The sequence below is a fragment of the Ranitomeya variabilis genome, chromosome 4 (assembly GCF_051348905.1).
Source record: "Ranitomeya variabilis isolate aRanVar5 chromosome 4, aRanVar5.hap1, whole genome shotgun sequence".
NCBI classification, from domain to species: domain Eukaryota; kingdom Metazoa; phylum Chordata; class Amphibia; order Anura; family Dendrobatidae; genus Ranitomeya; species Ranitomeya variabilis.
In genome coordinates, this window is record NC_135235.1 from 258,425,710 (window position 1) to 258,441,809 (window position 16,100).

General features: G+C 43.1%; 2 protein-coding genes across 17 annotated transcripts in view; one reads left to right on the forward strand and one right to left on the reverse strand.

Annotated features, from left to right (window-relative positions):
• The window catches only part of LOC143764254 (uncharacterized), a 201,317-nt gene that overhangs the window by 78,332 nt on the left and 106,885 nt on the right, over positions 1-16,100 (forward strand). The window lies entirely within an intron of this gene.
• Positions 1-16,100, reverse strand: part of CASZ1 (castor zinc finger 1) — a 274,404-nt gene that overhangs the window by 9,530 nt on the left and 248,774 nt on the right. For 3 of the 5 annotated variants that reach the window (XM_077249665.1, XM_077249664.1, XM_077249667.1), the window contains 16 exons: positions 13,088-13,958; positions 12,529-12,591; positions 12,129-12,219; positions 11,852-12,016; positions 9,590-9,762; positions 8,613-9,430; positions 8,277-8,385; positions 8,112-8,175; positions 7,826-7,980; positions 7,614-7,736; positions 7,205-7,522; positions 6,721-6,919; positions 6,457-6,628; positions 3,924-4,072; positions 3,617-3,839; positions 3,023-3,307 (listed from right to left, as the gene is read on the reverse strand). In XM_077249665.1, coding sequence (XP_077105780.1) covers positions 3,023-3,307; positions 3,617-3,839; positions 3,924-4,072; positions 6,457-6,628; positions 6,721-6,919; positions 7,205-7,522; positions 7,614-7,736; positions 7,826-7,980; positions 8,112-8,175; positions 8,277-8,385; positions 8,613-9,430; positions 9,590-9,762; positions 11,852-12,016; positions 12,129-12,219; positions 12,529-12,591; positions 13,088-13,958 — 3,978 coding nt within the window. The remainder of the gene's footprint in view (positions 1-3,022; positions 3,308-3,616; positions 3,840-3,923; positions 4,073-6,456; positions 6,629-6,720; positions 6,920-7,204; positions 7,523-7,613; positions 7,737-7,825; positions 7,981-8,111; positions 8,176-8,276; positions 8,386-8,612; positions 9,431-9,589; positions 9,763-11,851; positions 12,017-12,128; positions 12,220-12,528; positions 12,592-13,087; positions 13,959-16,100) is intronic. The other 2 variants (XM_077249666.1, XM_077249668.1) reach the window with 2 other exon arrangements.

Sequence of the window (16,100 nt, forward strand, 5' to 3'; positions counted from 1 at the left end):
CCTTATAAAGCTGTGCCATATATGCTCTGCACCGTTCAGTTTGGCCCCATAGATGCTCCTTATAAAGCTGTGCCATATATGCTCTGCACCGTTCATTATGGCCCCATAGATGCTCCTTATAAAGCTGTGCCCTATATGCTCTGCACCGTTCAGTTTGCCCCCATAGATACTCCTTGTATAGCTGTGCCCTATATGCTCTGCAGCGTTCAGTTTGGCCCCATAGATGCTCATTATAAAGCTGTGCCATATATGCTCTGCAGCGTTCATTATGGCCCCATAGATGCTCCTTATAAAGCTGTGCCATATATGCTCTGCACCGTTCATTATGGCCCCATAGATGCTCCGTATAAAGCTGTGCCATATATGCTCTGCACCGTTCAGTTTGGCCCCATAGATGCTCCTTATATAGCTGTACCCTATATGCTCTGCAGCGTTCAGTTTGGCCCCATAGATGCTCCACATAAATCTGTGCCATATATGCTCTGCACCGTTCATTATGGCCCCATAGATGCTCCTTATATAGCTGTGCCCTATATGCTCTGCAGCGTTCAGTTAGGCCCCATAGATGCTCCACATAAATCTGTGCCATACATAACGCTGGTGCTGCTGCTGCAATAAAAAAAAACACATACTCCCCTCTCTTGCTTGCAGCTCCCCAGCGTCCCGTCCCGGCGTCATCGCGCCCTCTGACCTGCACAGTCAGTGCGGAGAGACGCCGGGAAGATGGAGCGGCGCCCGGCGTGTGGAACGTGGACAGGTAAATATGCGATACTTACCTGCTCCCGGCGTCCCGCTCCTTCCCCCGGACAGCTGGTCTCCGGGTGCCGCAGCCTCTTCCTCTATCAGCGGTCACCGGCACTGAGAAATGAATACGCGGCTCCACCCCTATGGGAGTGGAGTCCATATTCATAAGTTTAATGAGCGGTCCCACGTGACCGCTGTACAGGGGAAGAGCTGCGGCACCCGAAGACAGTGTGACGGGCAGGGGGAGCGTCAGGATCGCCGGGAATAGGTAAGTATGCCTCAGCTCCCTCTCCCCCTCACCCGCTGACCCTGCCGCCGACTGTGACTCGAGTATAAGCCGAGAGGGGCACTTTCAGCCCAAAAATTTGGGCTGAAAATCTCGGCTTATACTCGAGTATATACGGTAATTGCAATCATATTATGAGCACCAATAGGTGATATTGACAGTTAGAATGAGTTAATGCAGCAAGTCAATATTTGCAGTGTTGACCCTTCTTCTTCAAGACCTCTGCAATTCTCCCTGGCATGCTCTCAATCAACTTCTGGACCAAATCCTGACTGATAGCAGTCCATTCTTGCATAATCAATGCTTGCATTTTGCCAGAATTTGTTGGTTTTTGTTTGTCCACCCGTCTCTTGATGATTGACCACAAGTTCTCAATGGGATTAAGATCCGGGGAGTTTCCAGGCCATAAACCCAAAATCTCTCTGTTTTGTTCCATGAGCCATTTAGTTATCACCTTTGCTTTATGGCAAGGTGCTCCTTCATGCTCGAAAAGGCATTGTTGGGCGCCAAACTGCTCTTGGACGGTTGGGAGAAGTTGCTCTTGGAGGACATTCTGGTACCATTCTTTATTCATGGCTGTGTTTTTAGGCAAGACTGTGAGTGAGCCGATTCCCTTGGCTGAGAAGCAACCCAACACATGAATGGTTTCAGGATGCTTTACAGTTGGCATGAGACAAGACTGGTGGTAGCGCTCACCTCTTCTCCGAATAAGCTGTTTTCCAGATGTCCCAAACAATCTAAAAGGGGATTCATCAGAGAAAATGACTTTGCCCCAGTCCTCAGCAGTCCACTCCCTGTACCTTTTGCAAAATATCAGTCGGTCCCTGATGTTTTTTCTGGAGAGAAGTGGCTTCTTTGCTGCCCTCCTTGAAACCAGGCCTTGCTCAGAGTCTCCGCCTCACAGTGCGTGCAGAAGCACTCACACCAGCCTGCTGCCATTCCTGAGCAAGCTCGGCACTGCTGGGAGTCCGATCCCGCAGCTGAAACAGTTTTAAGATACGGTCCTGGCGCTTGCTGGTCTTTCTTGGGCGCCCTGGAGCCTTTTTGACAACAATGGAAGCTCTCTCCTTGAAGTTCTTGATGATGCGATAGATTGTTGACTGAGGTGCAATCTTTGTAGCTGCGATACTCTTCCCTGTTAGGCCATTTTTGTGCAGTGCAATGATGGCTGCACGTGTTTCTTTAGCGATAACCATGGTTAACTGAAGAGAAACAATGATACCAAGCACCAGCCTCCTTTTAAAGTGTCCAGTGATGTCATTCTTACTTAATCATGACTGATTGATAGCCAGCCCTGTCCTCATCAACACCCACACCTGTGTTAATGGATCAATCACTAAAACGATGTTAGCTGCTCCTTTTAAGGCAGGACTGCAATGATGTTGAAATGTGTTTTGGGGGTTAAAGTTCATTTTCTGGGCAAATATTGACTTTGCAAGTACAGTAATTGCTGTTAAGCTGATCACTCTGACATTCAGGAGTATATGCAAATTGCCATTAGAAAAAATGAAGCAGTAGACTTTGGAAAAACTAATATTTGTCTCATTCTCAAAATTTTTGGCCATGACTGTAGTGCAACTGGACATTTCTTCAGAGTCTTCTGTGGAAGCATGTTCCTCAACGCTGCCAGTCGCAGCTAAGCAGCATCTGAAACTGCTTGTTCAGCTGCTGAGCTGTGTTTGGTAGGAAGGGGTGAAAGCGTATACCCCCAGAAAAGACTGAAGAAACACCCAGCGGAACTACAAATAGAGATTTCACATGCTGCGCTCCAAAAGCAACAAATGTGAACGCGATGCTAAACGGTAACTGAATTGAACAACAAATTCTGAATTTCAGCGTTCCCGTATTTTTACAAGGTATTTAACTTAATTTTTCTGAGCAAGTGATAAGTCCTCTTTAATAGTCCTATTTTACATGTAATCATACAAAATGCAGCAAACTTAAAAAATGAAAGCAATTAGTATTTTCGTTTTGTAAGAAGCTGAACGGTACCTGCTGCATCCTGTACTAGTGGGACATCACTTTTGACTGGAGCTGGAGTGGCTATAACTGGTGTAAAGGTTGGAGCGCTGCTTGTTGGCACCATAATGCCCCTGCTGACCCCAAGGCTGGCAGTGATCAAGGAGTATGAGACACAGGATGGAGAGAGCAGGAACGGTAGGGAAGAGAGGGGAGGCCGAACCAAGGCAGGAGGAAAGGAAGAAGCATGAGGCAGAGCCGTTGCTGGAGGCGCATTGTGGGTGAGTGCGTCATCAGAAGCAGAAGGAACCAGGTAGCCTGGAAAGTGTGAAGAAGCAGGAAAACCGAACAGAGAAAGGAAAAAAAAGAAACAGAACAAAATGAACCAAATGAGAAGCTGAAGAGAGAAAACCATGAGATGAAATGAAACACACAACAGAAGAGGGACATCCGAACTCACAATACTTGACCATATGGATACAATGTGAAATGGAGTGGGAGATAATGTTAATATAAACCGTCAGGAGAGGATTACCATGACATTAAATATTTTGATACTGTGTGCTTACATTTATGAAGCCATATAAGTTCTTAGTATGACAAGATGAAGCATTTTAGCTTTCTTACCTGGTTCTGCACTTTCATTACCCACTGGAGTACTGGAGCAGCTACGATCAAGGTTGGAGGACTCTGAAGACATCCCACCAGGGCTGCCCAAACCAGTGTAGTCCATGCACTCATCTGTCTCCGTGTCCATCATGTTTTGGGACGTGGTCTGGAACGATGAAGGGTTTTCTGTAGATGATGGACTGTGGGCTGTGCTGCCACCCATGGGAGTATGTGATGCCACCTATAAGAGACTACAGCTGGTTACAATGTGTCTGGTGATTCGCACTGTTTAAATACGAGGCTGGAAGTATTTCTCGTGATGCACCTGTCCAGGAACCCGGTCAAAATTCTTTCCCAGCATTCTCCTCATGTGCTTGCGGGCGTGTGAGGTCATCTGGTGCTTAAGGAGGAATGAAAACTGACAGCCATCGCGAATGCAGTGGAAGTGACTATTCACCTGATTGTATTTACACCCTGTCAAGAAAAGGGAAGGAACGTTAAATACTTCACATATATCATAGATTGATAGAATAGGAAGAGAAATCTAAACAGCGTTCTGGATGTTGGATTATTTTACTTTTTTTCCAATCTACTCTGCTTGCCCAGCATTTCACAGGTTCAGAATGATAAAATATGTTGTTCATTCTTCTCATTTTCTGACCGTTGCTTCTCTAGCAACCAGAACAAACAGGTGGAGGGTTTGGCAGGTGAGGACTTGCAGTCACCATGACAGCGCTGCCTGACTTTGTAAGCTGGCCCGGCACCTGTAACTCCAAAAGGTGAGCAAATAAGAGCAAGAACCGTCTCTTGACATCTGTAAGAGGACACGGCACTGGCTCGTGTATGTTGATACTGATCACCGTGGTTACTGCAAGCCACTATTAACCTGGGACGTAAATACTTTGAGTTAACAGGGTGAGGTCTTCTGTTTTGTTTGTTTGCAAAGGTTTTAGTTATGCAAGAAAACCAAGAAAAACGAGAGACACAATCTGCACGGTGACTAATATTGCCCAGTTCTTTTTCTGTTATTTTAAAACCATCAGCTTTGTTGTCAAAGGACTGTTCCAATAGTTATGTAGCACTATATTACCAGCGATTAATAAGACCGAAAAGCAATTGCAATGGCTAGAAGACATTTGTATCAAAGATCATATATTTTTAACGGGGACTTTTTTTTTTGCTTAAATATTTCTGAATTGGGCTAAAAATTATTTTTTCCAATTTCAGGTTTTATTAACATTTTTACACTGTTTTCTCTCTATTGACAGTGGCTGCAGAAAGAGTTATTCGAGAATCTGTCAGTGAGATAGTTCTGATGGAAAAGTATGCAACTCTTAGGTTACATTAAAATAACGTTGTTAGCCACATGGTCTAAAGCCCTGAAAAACGGGATTCGGTTGTATCCGTAAAAGGGGGCATTGACTTGAGTGAAGCAGACAGTGTCACTTTCTGCTCTGTCTGACCTCATTTTTGGCAGCACCCACCATTTTAAGGTGGGTACTAAAATGCAGTCAACCACATTTTTGTGCCTGCCTGAAAAAAGTTGGATACTGTCGAAAATTGGTTCAGACAGCGCAGATAGTGACTGTCTTCTTCATTCATGGTCCCCTTGGCAGATACACTGAAATCCTGATTGACTTGTGGGTAAAATGTGAGGTGAACTTCCCGGACTTATCTGTTCTATTCTGAACTCCTCTCAGCTGATTTGTGACCACACCTAGGTTAACATGTACAGGGAAATGAAGAGCCTGTATGAAACCCAATTGTAAAAATATTTTAATTCCTAATTACATGCATTTGGGTAACTAAAAAAAAAAGTTCCCAAAGATAGAAAACACCTTTTATAAGTGCATATGTTGCTTTATAAATTTATTGAGTTGCTTTACTTTTCTTTTTAAATTGGGTATCTTTTTATAACATTTTCCAAAATAATCATGTTCCAGTGATCAAAATCAGAGCAAAACAGTCCGCCCTTCAGTTGCTTTTCTAGCAGTTCTATGATATATTTCCCTTTGCAGATATGTTTCCAGAACACAGCTTTATGAAAGAACTAAACTACCGGCAGATTCTAGCAGGTTCCTGTAGTTTTTATTTTTTGTCAGCAGCAGATTAACACTAGAGGACTAGTAAACCTGCTGCCAGGTAGTCCTCTGTATTCATAAGCTCTGTATAACCCCTCCCACACCAATGACTGGCAGCTTTTGGCCTATGTAGATTGTTCATAGAAAGCTGCCAATCCGTGGTGTGGGCGAGGGTTATACAGAGATCCAAACGATAGCAAGCAGCCCAGCAAGTGACCAATTGCTGGACTCAGGGTCTCTTCCCATACATCAAGTTGCTGTTATGTTACTGAGAGTAATGAAGCTAAAACATATACTCTACATTAGAGAATATATTGGCAATAAGAAATGTGATAAAGCGAACCTGTCACTAGTAGTGATTGCCCCATCTGAGGGCACTGATTCCACCGTGAGGAATACGCTTTTGTTGGTGAAGTAATTTTCATGAAATAACTATTAACTGCAACACAAGCTGAGACACGCAAGTGTAATGCACATGCTGCCAAGTTTTCACTGCTTCTAAGATGTGGGCTAAGCCTTTGAATGACACGCTGTCTCACTATACACAGTATAGGATAAAAGCTCATAAATATTGAGAACCGGCCCCTCGGCTAGCGCTACACCAGACACAGTGATTCTTTGGAAAGTATTGATAAAAGTGACTCCATTCTGGAATCAAGGTCTCTCGCCATTTTATGCCCTTCTCATAAACCTGCTGATAGGTTCATTTCAGGCATTTGGTCAAACTTCTGTTTGTAGACATAGTATGAGGCTGTTTACCTCCTTATGTATACCCACCCATTCTGCCACATTCTTCTCTCTTGGTGAAGTATTTGAAGCCATTTGCTGCCCTCCGTTCTGCCTTCTCGTGCTTTTTAACGTGCCATGGAAGCTTCGTGGTTATATTGGTGACAAAGTAACAGCTGGGCCTTAAACAGTGGTAGTGTCCCCGCATCCTGAACTCGCAGTGCTAAACAGATTGAAGAAAGGTGCGAGATGATTAGATGAATGAAATGTCATGTTTGGCTTAGTTTTCATACGTGTACTGTGTCGTGTACACACCTGGTTAGGGCACAGACACTGCAGGGAGTAATACGCAAACTGGTCTCGCACATTCACTAAACTGTTGTTGGGATTGATGTGGTCAAGGCAATGGGATTCCGCTTTCCCAGAAGTCTTACAGACATACTTGCAGTTTCCAAACAAGCAATGAAAATGAAATTTGTTTGCATATTTGCAGTCGGTGGCCAGGCAGGGATCACTGCAAAACAAGTATTAAAAAGAGAAAAATGCAGTTGGTATCAACAGTAAAATTGGATTTCTGTCAGAAATATTTGATAAATTATATTCTGTATTTTAGACCAAGGTTGTAGGATGGTAACCGTATTTGTCACGGGAAAGGTACTGATGATTTCCTGCAACGAGACACTCCAAGTTGTAGGTACCAAAGGTGCTCTAATGCTTTCGGACACCCAAAATATGATCACATAAACTTATGGTAAAATCCGTTTCCTTTCAAAGCTGCTGTTTTTATTATTGAACTCACTTCTCCTGGAACTGTAGGAATCCTGGTTTGACTTGAGGTTTAGCATTTTCAAGAGAAGTTGTTGCCATAGGAGATGAAGCTAAACTGGGAAGCGATGCTGGTATTTGAGGGATTTGTGGTATGGACGATGCCAGCTGTTTCCATGCTAGTAGAGTTGGTGTAGATGGTACCGCAGCGAGGCAGGGAGCAGGAATATCACATCCGTGTATCAAAGAACCGGGTATAGGAGGTGATGTTGACTTCGGGGAAACCTTACAGTCTCCTGTAAAAGAGATTTCTGAGCTGCTTTTTGTTCCGACATCAGTCCGAAGGTGGAAACTGTAAAGAAAAATACATTAGAAAGTTCAGATTTCGACAATACAAAAAGGATGATTCTACATGGATAGATTGTTTTTGTTTAACCACTTACTTTGCATGTTTAACGGCTCCATCCTGAGTACTAAAAAGAGCTCCACATTCCTCCACAATACAATGAAAGTGCAGTTTATGCAGGAAATCGCACTGATGGTCACACACATCAGCTGGGTCAAATCTGAGGATAAACGGGGGGATATTAATATAAAGCGCACTGGTTTAAACATTTCTTATGGCTTGCACTTTGACATGATTGCTGCATGTTACCTGCGCAGGTATGTCTTCCAAGGTTCTGCATTCTTCTCACGATCAAGGGCTTTCATTACTTTGCCTAGATAATGTGTTGACTCCCCAGCCCCAGAATCGCTGCTCTCCGCATCTGCTTTCAGACTTGGTAAGCTCCCTGCATTTGAGTGTTGGTTCTGCCAAAAGGAATTATGTAAAAATGTGAGACAAATCTGTGAAAAAAACAAATCCAAAATTCGGGACAAAGCTGTACATAAAGCAACAGGATCGCCTCTATATCTAAAAAATGGACATTGACTCCTATTACCTTAATCAGAAGGGAGGGGTGGAGCAGCGGATCGCATACAGTGTCTTGACCGTTGGGCTCATTACTATACAAGAGGAACATAAGTGTTAAGTCAAAGTTACTTTTCAAAACAATTTAAAAATTAAATGGAATTGTCATTTTCAGCTATTTTTATAATATTCCCACCTGTTCAGACTCAGGTCCAGGCTGTGCTCCTGGGAGCTGTTCTGTAGCGTTCCCTCTGCATCTGAAGTATCAGCTTTGATGCTGAGGTGACCCGACACTGGACCATTGCCTGTTCCAAAATTCAGGAAATAAGTAAATATCGTGAACAATAATGACTATGGGTAGCTATGTCACACACCTGAAAGGCTGACCTCAGATAATTGTATGTAATGGAAACCCATTAAGAAAATAAGTTTCAAGCTACATTCTAGTTTGTGAGATTAATTACTTTCCTCTAAGCAGCAGTATATATGAAAATCATTACGGAGCATTAGCAGTTGTGAAAGAAAAGCTCACCTGCTTCAGGGGAGGGCGACTGCTTGAGTGCTGCTGCTGCCAGCCGTGCCATCATTGGAGAAATTAGACCCTTACTAGCAGAAATCTTTTCCATGATGGATGTAGCAGCTGGGGAAGTGCTGTTTTGATCACTGGCCCCTGAAGCAGACTGTGGAGAAGCATCTTGGGCACCTATAGGCATTATGTTACTTGCACTAAGAGGTAATGTGGTGTTTCCACGGCCACTCATGATCGGAAAATATGGCCCAGTACCTGCAGGTAGTGCTGAGCTTGACAGGGCTAAAGCCAGGGGCATATTCGTAGGTAAAGTCTGGGATAAAAGAGTGGAGATCTTCGTCGTCGGTGGAATGGTGCTGGTGGATTTATGTGTTTGTGGTGAAGGTGCTTCAGACACGGTTGGAACTAGGGATACGGAAGACTGCTGGCTGGTAGGGGAGGCACTCAGACTGGAGTTCTTGCTGCTCAGTGCGGAGAAGTCAATGAGATCGTCATTGCTGGACTCTTCCAGGTCATTGTCCTTTCCTCCCATGAGGGAAGATGAGAGGCCGAGCACCCCTGAGCTACGGATGTGTCGCCTCTCGTGTTTGCGTTTATGTGAGGTCATCTGGCTGGTGGAAGTGAATGTAAAGCCACATCCAGTGCGTATACAGTGAAAGTGGTTGGTAGCCTTGCTGTACACACATCCCTCGTATTTGCATTCCTCATATTTGTAGAACTTCTTGAATCCATCTTTTGCATATGCATCATCTTTTATGTGGTAACTCTTGTGCTTCTCTATGTCACACTTATTCTTGAATGTAAAGCTGCATCCTGGACGTCTGAAAACAAAATGAAGACCTGTCTGGTTATTTATCTGTATTAAGGGGAGAAAAAAAAGCTGTGACCCATATAACTAGCAGACTAAACGTATGTAGACCACCAACACTGACAATGTGACTACTGCAGCCCAAACCTGTGAACATTGTGATAGGCATTACCTGCAGTGAAAATGAGTGGTTTTCTGCCCGTAGAACTGGCATTCCACTGTGCCACAGTCCTCGGTGGCTCGGAAGCGCTGAAAGCCATCATTAATCAGCTGAGTGTTCTTCTTATGGAAATTTTCATGTGTCATCACATCTGAGGTGCTTGTGTACACTTTGTTACATCCCACCTGAGAAACAGAACAAGTGACCTTAATGCCAAGTGGTCATGTCCTGAATTCATAGACAAGAGAAGACGGCTCGAAACAGTGACGATTTAGTGCCAAATGTGTGATCTCCTCCAGTAGTTGTGGACTGGATAAAACACACAAGCTGGTATATTGAAGTTCTTTTGCTATATGAGGTAGATATCACTATATTAGGTAAAGGGAGAAGAAAAGGACAAGATATTATTAGCGAGGGTCTACAAAACCACAGCTGAAAGTCTATCTGAATCCCGTAAGTCCAAGCTCAAAGTCCTCACGTCACTAACGGAATGTTCAACTTGTCTTCCCTCTGGCATCTGTCTCCAGGCAAAGCGGGCAACTTTGCCATATTGAGTAAAAAAAAAAGTACGGAATCTGTAAATGCGGCAGCTGAGGGGGGGAAGCAAGAGCCAAGTACCAGGGTCTGCACCATCTCACAAGTGAAAGGGGAAAGAAAAAAAAATGTACCTCCCGTGCCTTCCCCTATTCACTTCTGTTCTGCTAGCAGGTTGATGAGAACAGACAATAACAAAACCCTCTGACAAATACCCAAAACGAAAAAAAATCTCCAGCTGTTTGCTGTACAAAAGCATACTCGCTGTTGACACCTTGAAAAAAAGCAGAACCTCACCACGGGATCAGAAAAGAAAAAAGAATTAAACAAAAAGCTGCACAGGAATAATTTGCAATGTGGCACTAGGTTTTAAAGCTTGAAAAATGTGGGCTTTGTATAAACAAGGACCTGAAATTTATCCACACCAATTATGGACATAACCAAAGTGTGTCCTACACAAATCTTGTTGCCTCAGCTCTTCACACCTTTATATTTAGTATGGAAAAGTGTGTTGCAACCTGCAATACTCGGCAGCCACCCATCAAAGTAGCAAAAAGGTGAACGCAAGCCACTACAGGAAACTAACCCAAAAATATGGAAGCCAGCAGAAGTCTACACTGATCACTAACCCAATACTTAACAATAAAATCACTTGATCCACAATCATTTATTAGGTATGTGTATAAGTAGTTAGGATCTAGTGACAAAAACCAGCTAAACACTCTCTGAGAAGGATGAGGGGTATGTTAAGATGTCACCTTTGTGCAGAATATAGGAGGGTGTTGTCTGTGTGTTTGGGCTAGATACAACCTGTATGCAGCATCAAGGAGTAGGGTGTTACCTGAGCAGTATCATGGCTCTGGGTGGGGTGTATTTATATACTGTATAATAAAGCAGGGTGCTGCCTCTATATGTATCACACAAATCCACTCTACAACTTACTGTTTTATGACCTGGGTCTTGCAATTTATCCAATCTTTTCATGTCTAAGTTCAGGCTGACCGCTTTTACTAACGATCGGGGTCACTAGCATAGCTGTTACCGCTGAATGTAAATGTGGCCAACATCACTGTTAGGAAATGGAGCTCTGATTTTCATGTAAATAAATTCTACACTTGAACAGAAATTTTAGGACTTTGATTTTGTGCTTCCCTGCCACTGACACACACCTATACTAGTTTCAAAGGTGATGTCATTTAATTTGGGGGCACACAGATAAAAATTTATGAAATTTATTAACAGGCGTTCGCTTCTTACATCTTATTCTAAGATTGGTGCACAAATCACCAGTCTCAGCAACATCCCCCCCCCCCCCTTTTGAGTTGAAATTGGCCCCCAATTTCAAGATCTTTGCTTCTGTTAGTAAGTTGGCCCATTTTTGTTTTCATCCTGAGGCTTCTTCTCACATCTCTGTATACTATCATATATGTCCTAAATTAATCCACAGCACAAACCTCTGAATATTCCAGTTTGCTGCAGTGTATCAGAGGAGGTGATGGGTGTTGTGTAATGCCGGTCAGGCTGCTTAGTCTGGGGGACTGGATGTTTTCCACATCTCAGCTTTAACAATATTTTTATCCACTGACCACAAACAGGTGTTGAAAGTGGGGAGGAATTAACTCAAAGTATGTCAAAAAGTTGACTCCTTGTATAATGAATAAGCTAGTATTACAGAAAACCCTTTTAATGCAGTTTTTCTATTTCCGACAGTGTATTGTCTCTACCTGCCCCGAAACTTACCTGCATGCAGTGGTAGTGTGTGCTTTTGCCATTTAAATGGCATCCATGATAATAAACACTGCAATCATCTAAAGGACTGAAACGCATAAATCCATGTTGCAGAGAGTTGTCTCGTTTCTTGTGCATATTGTAATGACGAATAACATCTTGCTTACTTGTAAATCTCTGAGCAAAGAACACAAGGCGACAGGAAACCGTCACACGTATGTACAAATACTGCCCACTACTTATCACACATTTAATCTACAGGGCAGCAGCAATGGCAGGGGGATATTACCTGGTAGTTACACTCGGGGTCCAGGCAGTGGTAGTGCTCTCGATACTGATACGCACAGTGAATGTGACCACAGTGTTGGCTGCCTGAAAATCTACAAGAAAACCATACCAACAGTGAAAATGTGTAAAGTATGCAAATATAGTTAAAAAAAAATCCTAAAGTACTGGGAGACTAATCACAAACAGTTAATAGCTGCTTGTACTACCGTTTGTGATGTATATCTTCTATGGAAATGGCACAGCAGAGAATGCACACATACACACAGAAGACACATTCTGGGTATGGTGTCTTGCTGATTCCAGAAGTTTACTTTGGATGTTGGTGAAAATGGGCACATGGGCTTATGTCATATGGTCCTACAGACAGCCAGAAGCATTCTCATCTCCTTACAAACTCCTACCTGGAAATGTATTTCTGGTAAATATTTACATCTTCAGGGGGCTTGTCTGGGGGCAGTCCATTCCTGGTGAGAAAGACAGGCCAGAGCTGGTTAGAGTCCACTTAGCTCCCTATCCAGCTCCGTCTCATGCCACACTCCTGGATCAGGATGTTGGTAATCCACAGCCAAATTACTTTAACCCTTGAGATCCAGAATCTAGACCACCAACCCCCTTCGCTGCGCCAGGCACCCCCACACATACATTTAACCTGCCTGCAGTGATCCTATTCACCTGTATACAAAACTAATAATCACCATTTCCATCATCACATGAACTTTTATTATAAATGCTAACAAATTATCACTTTTTATTTTTGCCCCTTCACATCCTGGACCTTCTCAATAGTTTAGGACACACTTTCTACTTTTCGACCAATGTGAGCCTTATGTCCTGTGCCTTTCCTGCCTACACAACCTGAATGATTTCTCGAGTTCTGATCTATTGCTAATGTCAGCAAGGTTGATCTGTATATGAGCAATGTAGGCCCATCCGATATGTAGTCACGCAGCAGGTACTTACTTAACAGTGGAGACTGTCCCTGTAGTGATGGAGTCTGTCTTTGAGAAGGTTGACTTTAGATATTCTGGAGTGTTGAACGTCAATGTGACTGGCTGCTCAGACGCGGGCACAGGGGTGGAAGGAGTGCTTGTGAGAGGAGCAGGGGATATACTGGGGACAACTGCTGCCGCTTTCAGTGGAGTGAGCTTTTGAATATTGCGTACATCATACTTGGAAGGGCGCCCAACTTTTCCGGTTTTAAAAGCAATGGATCCTCCCATGTCTTGGTTCCCTTCACCTGGTTTAAAAAGATGAAGATACTTTACATTCTCCAGGTCGTATTTGGAAGGTTTTTTGTAGGTGTTTCCATTTTGTGGCCGCAAAGACTCTCCAGTTTTTAATTTCTGAATAAAAAAATCATATTTGGAAGATCGAGACATAAGGCCTTGCATTTGAGAGCTACCAGCTGTTGTCAGGGGCAAAACAGTAGTTTTGGGTTCTTGCAAAATGATTGCCTCAAGTCCTGCGCCTCTGGTACTTAGGGGCTGCGGAGTTGGCTGTTGTGTTGGCTGCGGAGTTGGCTGCAAAGTCGTTGCACTCTCTTTGCTCTGTACAGTTTTGGAGGCGATTTCCTCAGGTTTTACAACATGGGCAGGCCAAGACAGGTTTTCTCCAGCTTTCAGTTTTCGGATATACTCCTCATATTTGGAAAACCTGGCTCTTTTGCTGAGGGGGTCTTCAGCAGATGTTTGCTCTGAGGTAGCAGCATTGATCTTCTCAAAGCTAATCTTCTTTGCAAGCTCGTCTCTCACATTGGGTTGCGTGTACCCGAACATCCCCAGAAATTCACTCATAGTGTTGGCTGCATAATCTCTCAACGAGGATGCTTCTCCTGTATGCATAAAAATGAAATGTTCAGATTCACAGAGAGCACAGCCTTGATCTATCCTTGCCTAGCACACACATCTGGCTTACTCGCTAGGTTTTATGACTTTTAAATTAATTTCTTAGAGGAAAAAAAAAGTAATTAATACTGGTAAAATAAAAAGGAGTTCATCAATGGCAAGAAAATCAATTCCCTGAATGTTCTCTACGATGGCTTTTCAGTACATTAAACAAAGTTTTCATAAATGTCTCTGCTCTCCCATCTTGGCCTAATAGGAAAGAGAATCATTTTAATGGAAGTGGAGCCAAGTCTTATCTGTCAAAATGTATGAAAATGTCTAATATATATATATATATCCTGGATAATGTTCACCCTACTATTGATTTTGTAGAAAATGTCATCATTCCTAATATATAAGCTTGGTTTTACACTTTTTTTTAAAATAAAACATCAGAAATATGAAAAACCTAAGACACCATAAGAAATCTATCTTATTATTACTTGTGTCGTCCTACGTGGATATCCATTAAACTAGCGTAAGAGTAAAGGGACACAAGTGTTTCATCCTGCTGCATTCATTCTCTAAACTCTACACCCTCTGTAAACTAATTGTATGTTTGGTGTAAGATGTTAGATGTAGAAACAGCGAAACTTTTAGCTGGGAGTAACCAACAAGCAAATAAAAGTCCCTGACTTTGTTCTGTAGACGAAATCTAGTAAAGATGAGCAAAAAGGTTTGCAGAACGCTTGTACAGCAGCGAAGTCGAGAGTCCATTGCGAACCTCAAACTATCTGCAGCATCCTCCGTGCCTCTCCCGATTAGTGGACCCCCGTGACTTATCTTTTGTGTAGAAATGGAGGGTGTTAATTATGTACTAAATTTGTATTTTAATTCAAAAAAATCTATTTTGTTGTGCAGTAAGGTTAACTGGGCAATGAGATTATTTATATACCACATAAGATTAACATGATTTTTCAGAATAAACTAAAAGTTTTTTAAATCTGCACTTAGGGTACCGTCACACATTGAAATTTTCATCGCTGCGACGGCACGATTCGTGACGTCGCAGCGTCGTATAATCATCGCTCCAGCGTCGTAGACTGCGGTCACACGTTGCAATCACGACGCTGGAGCGATGCCGAAGTCCCCAGGTAACCAGGGTAAACATCGGGTAACTAAGCGCAGGGCCGCGCTTAGTAACCCGATGTTTACCCTGGTTACCAGCGTAAACGTAAAAAAACAAACAGTACATACTCACCCGTCGGTGTCCTTCAGGTCCCTTGCCGTCTGCTTCCTGCTCTGAGTGCAGCCGTACAGTGAGAGCAGATCGCAGCACCGCTGCGCTCTGCTCTCACTTTCCGGCCGGCACTCAGAGCAGGAAGCAGACGGCAAGGGACCTGAAGGACACCGACGGGTGAGTATGTACGGTTTGTTTTTTTACGTTTACGCTTGTAACCAGGGTAAACATCGGGTTACTAAGCGCGGCCCTGCGCTTAGTTACCCGATGTTTACCCTGGTTACAAGCGAAGACATCGCTGGATCGCTGTCACACACAACGATCCAGCGATGTCAGCGGGTGATCAAGCGACGAAAGAAAGTTCCAAACGATCTGCTACGACGTACGATTCTCAGCAGGGTGTCTGATCGCAGTAGCGTGTCAGACACAGCGATATCGTAACGATATCGCTAGAACGTCACGAATCGTAACGTCGTAGCGATGGAAATTTCAATGTGTGACGGTACCCTTAGTTAACAGAAAAATCTTTTTTTTTTTTTGTAAAAGGAAGAATTATTCAAATTGCATTCTCCAATTCATAAACAGTTAACCTTTTTATCACTGCAGAGGGAGAGAGTATACAGTGGAACGTAAAAGTAAGGGCACCCCTGGTCAAAATTACTGTTATTGTGAACAGTTAAGCAAGCTAAAGCTGAAATGATCTCTAAAAGGGCTAAAGTTAAAGATGACACATCTACTTTATATTTTAGGCAAAAAAATAAAACTAGATTTTCATCTTTTACATTATAAAAATTCCAAAAAGGAAAATAGGCCAATGTAAAAGTTGCAGCGCCCTGCATGGTAAGTACCTAGTAGCACCCCCTTTTGCAAGTATCACGGCTTGTAAATGGTTTTTGTAGCCAGATAAGAG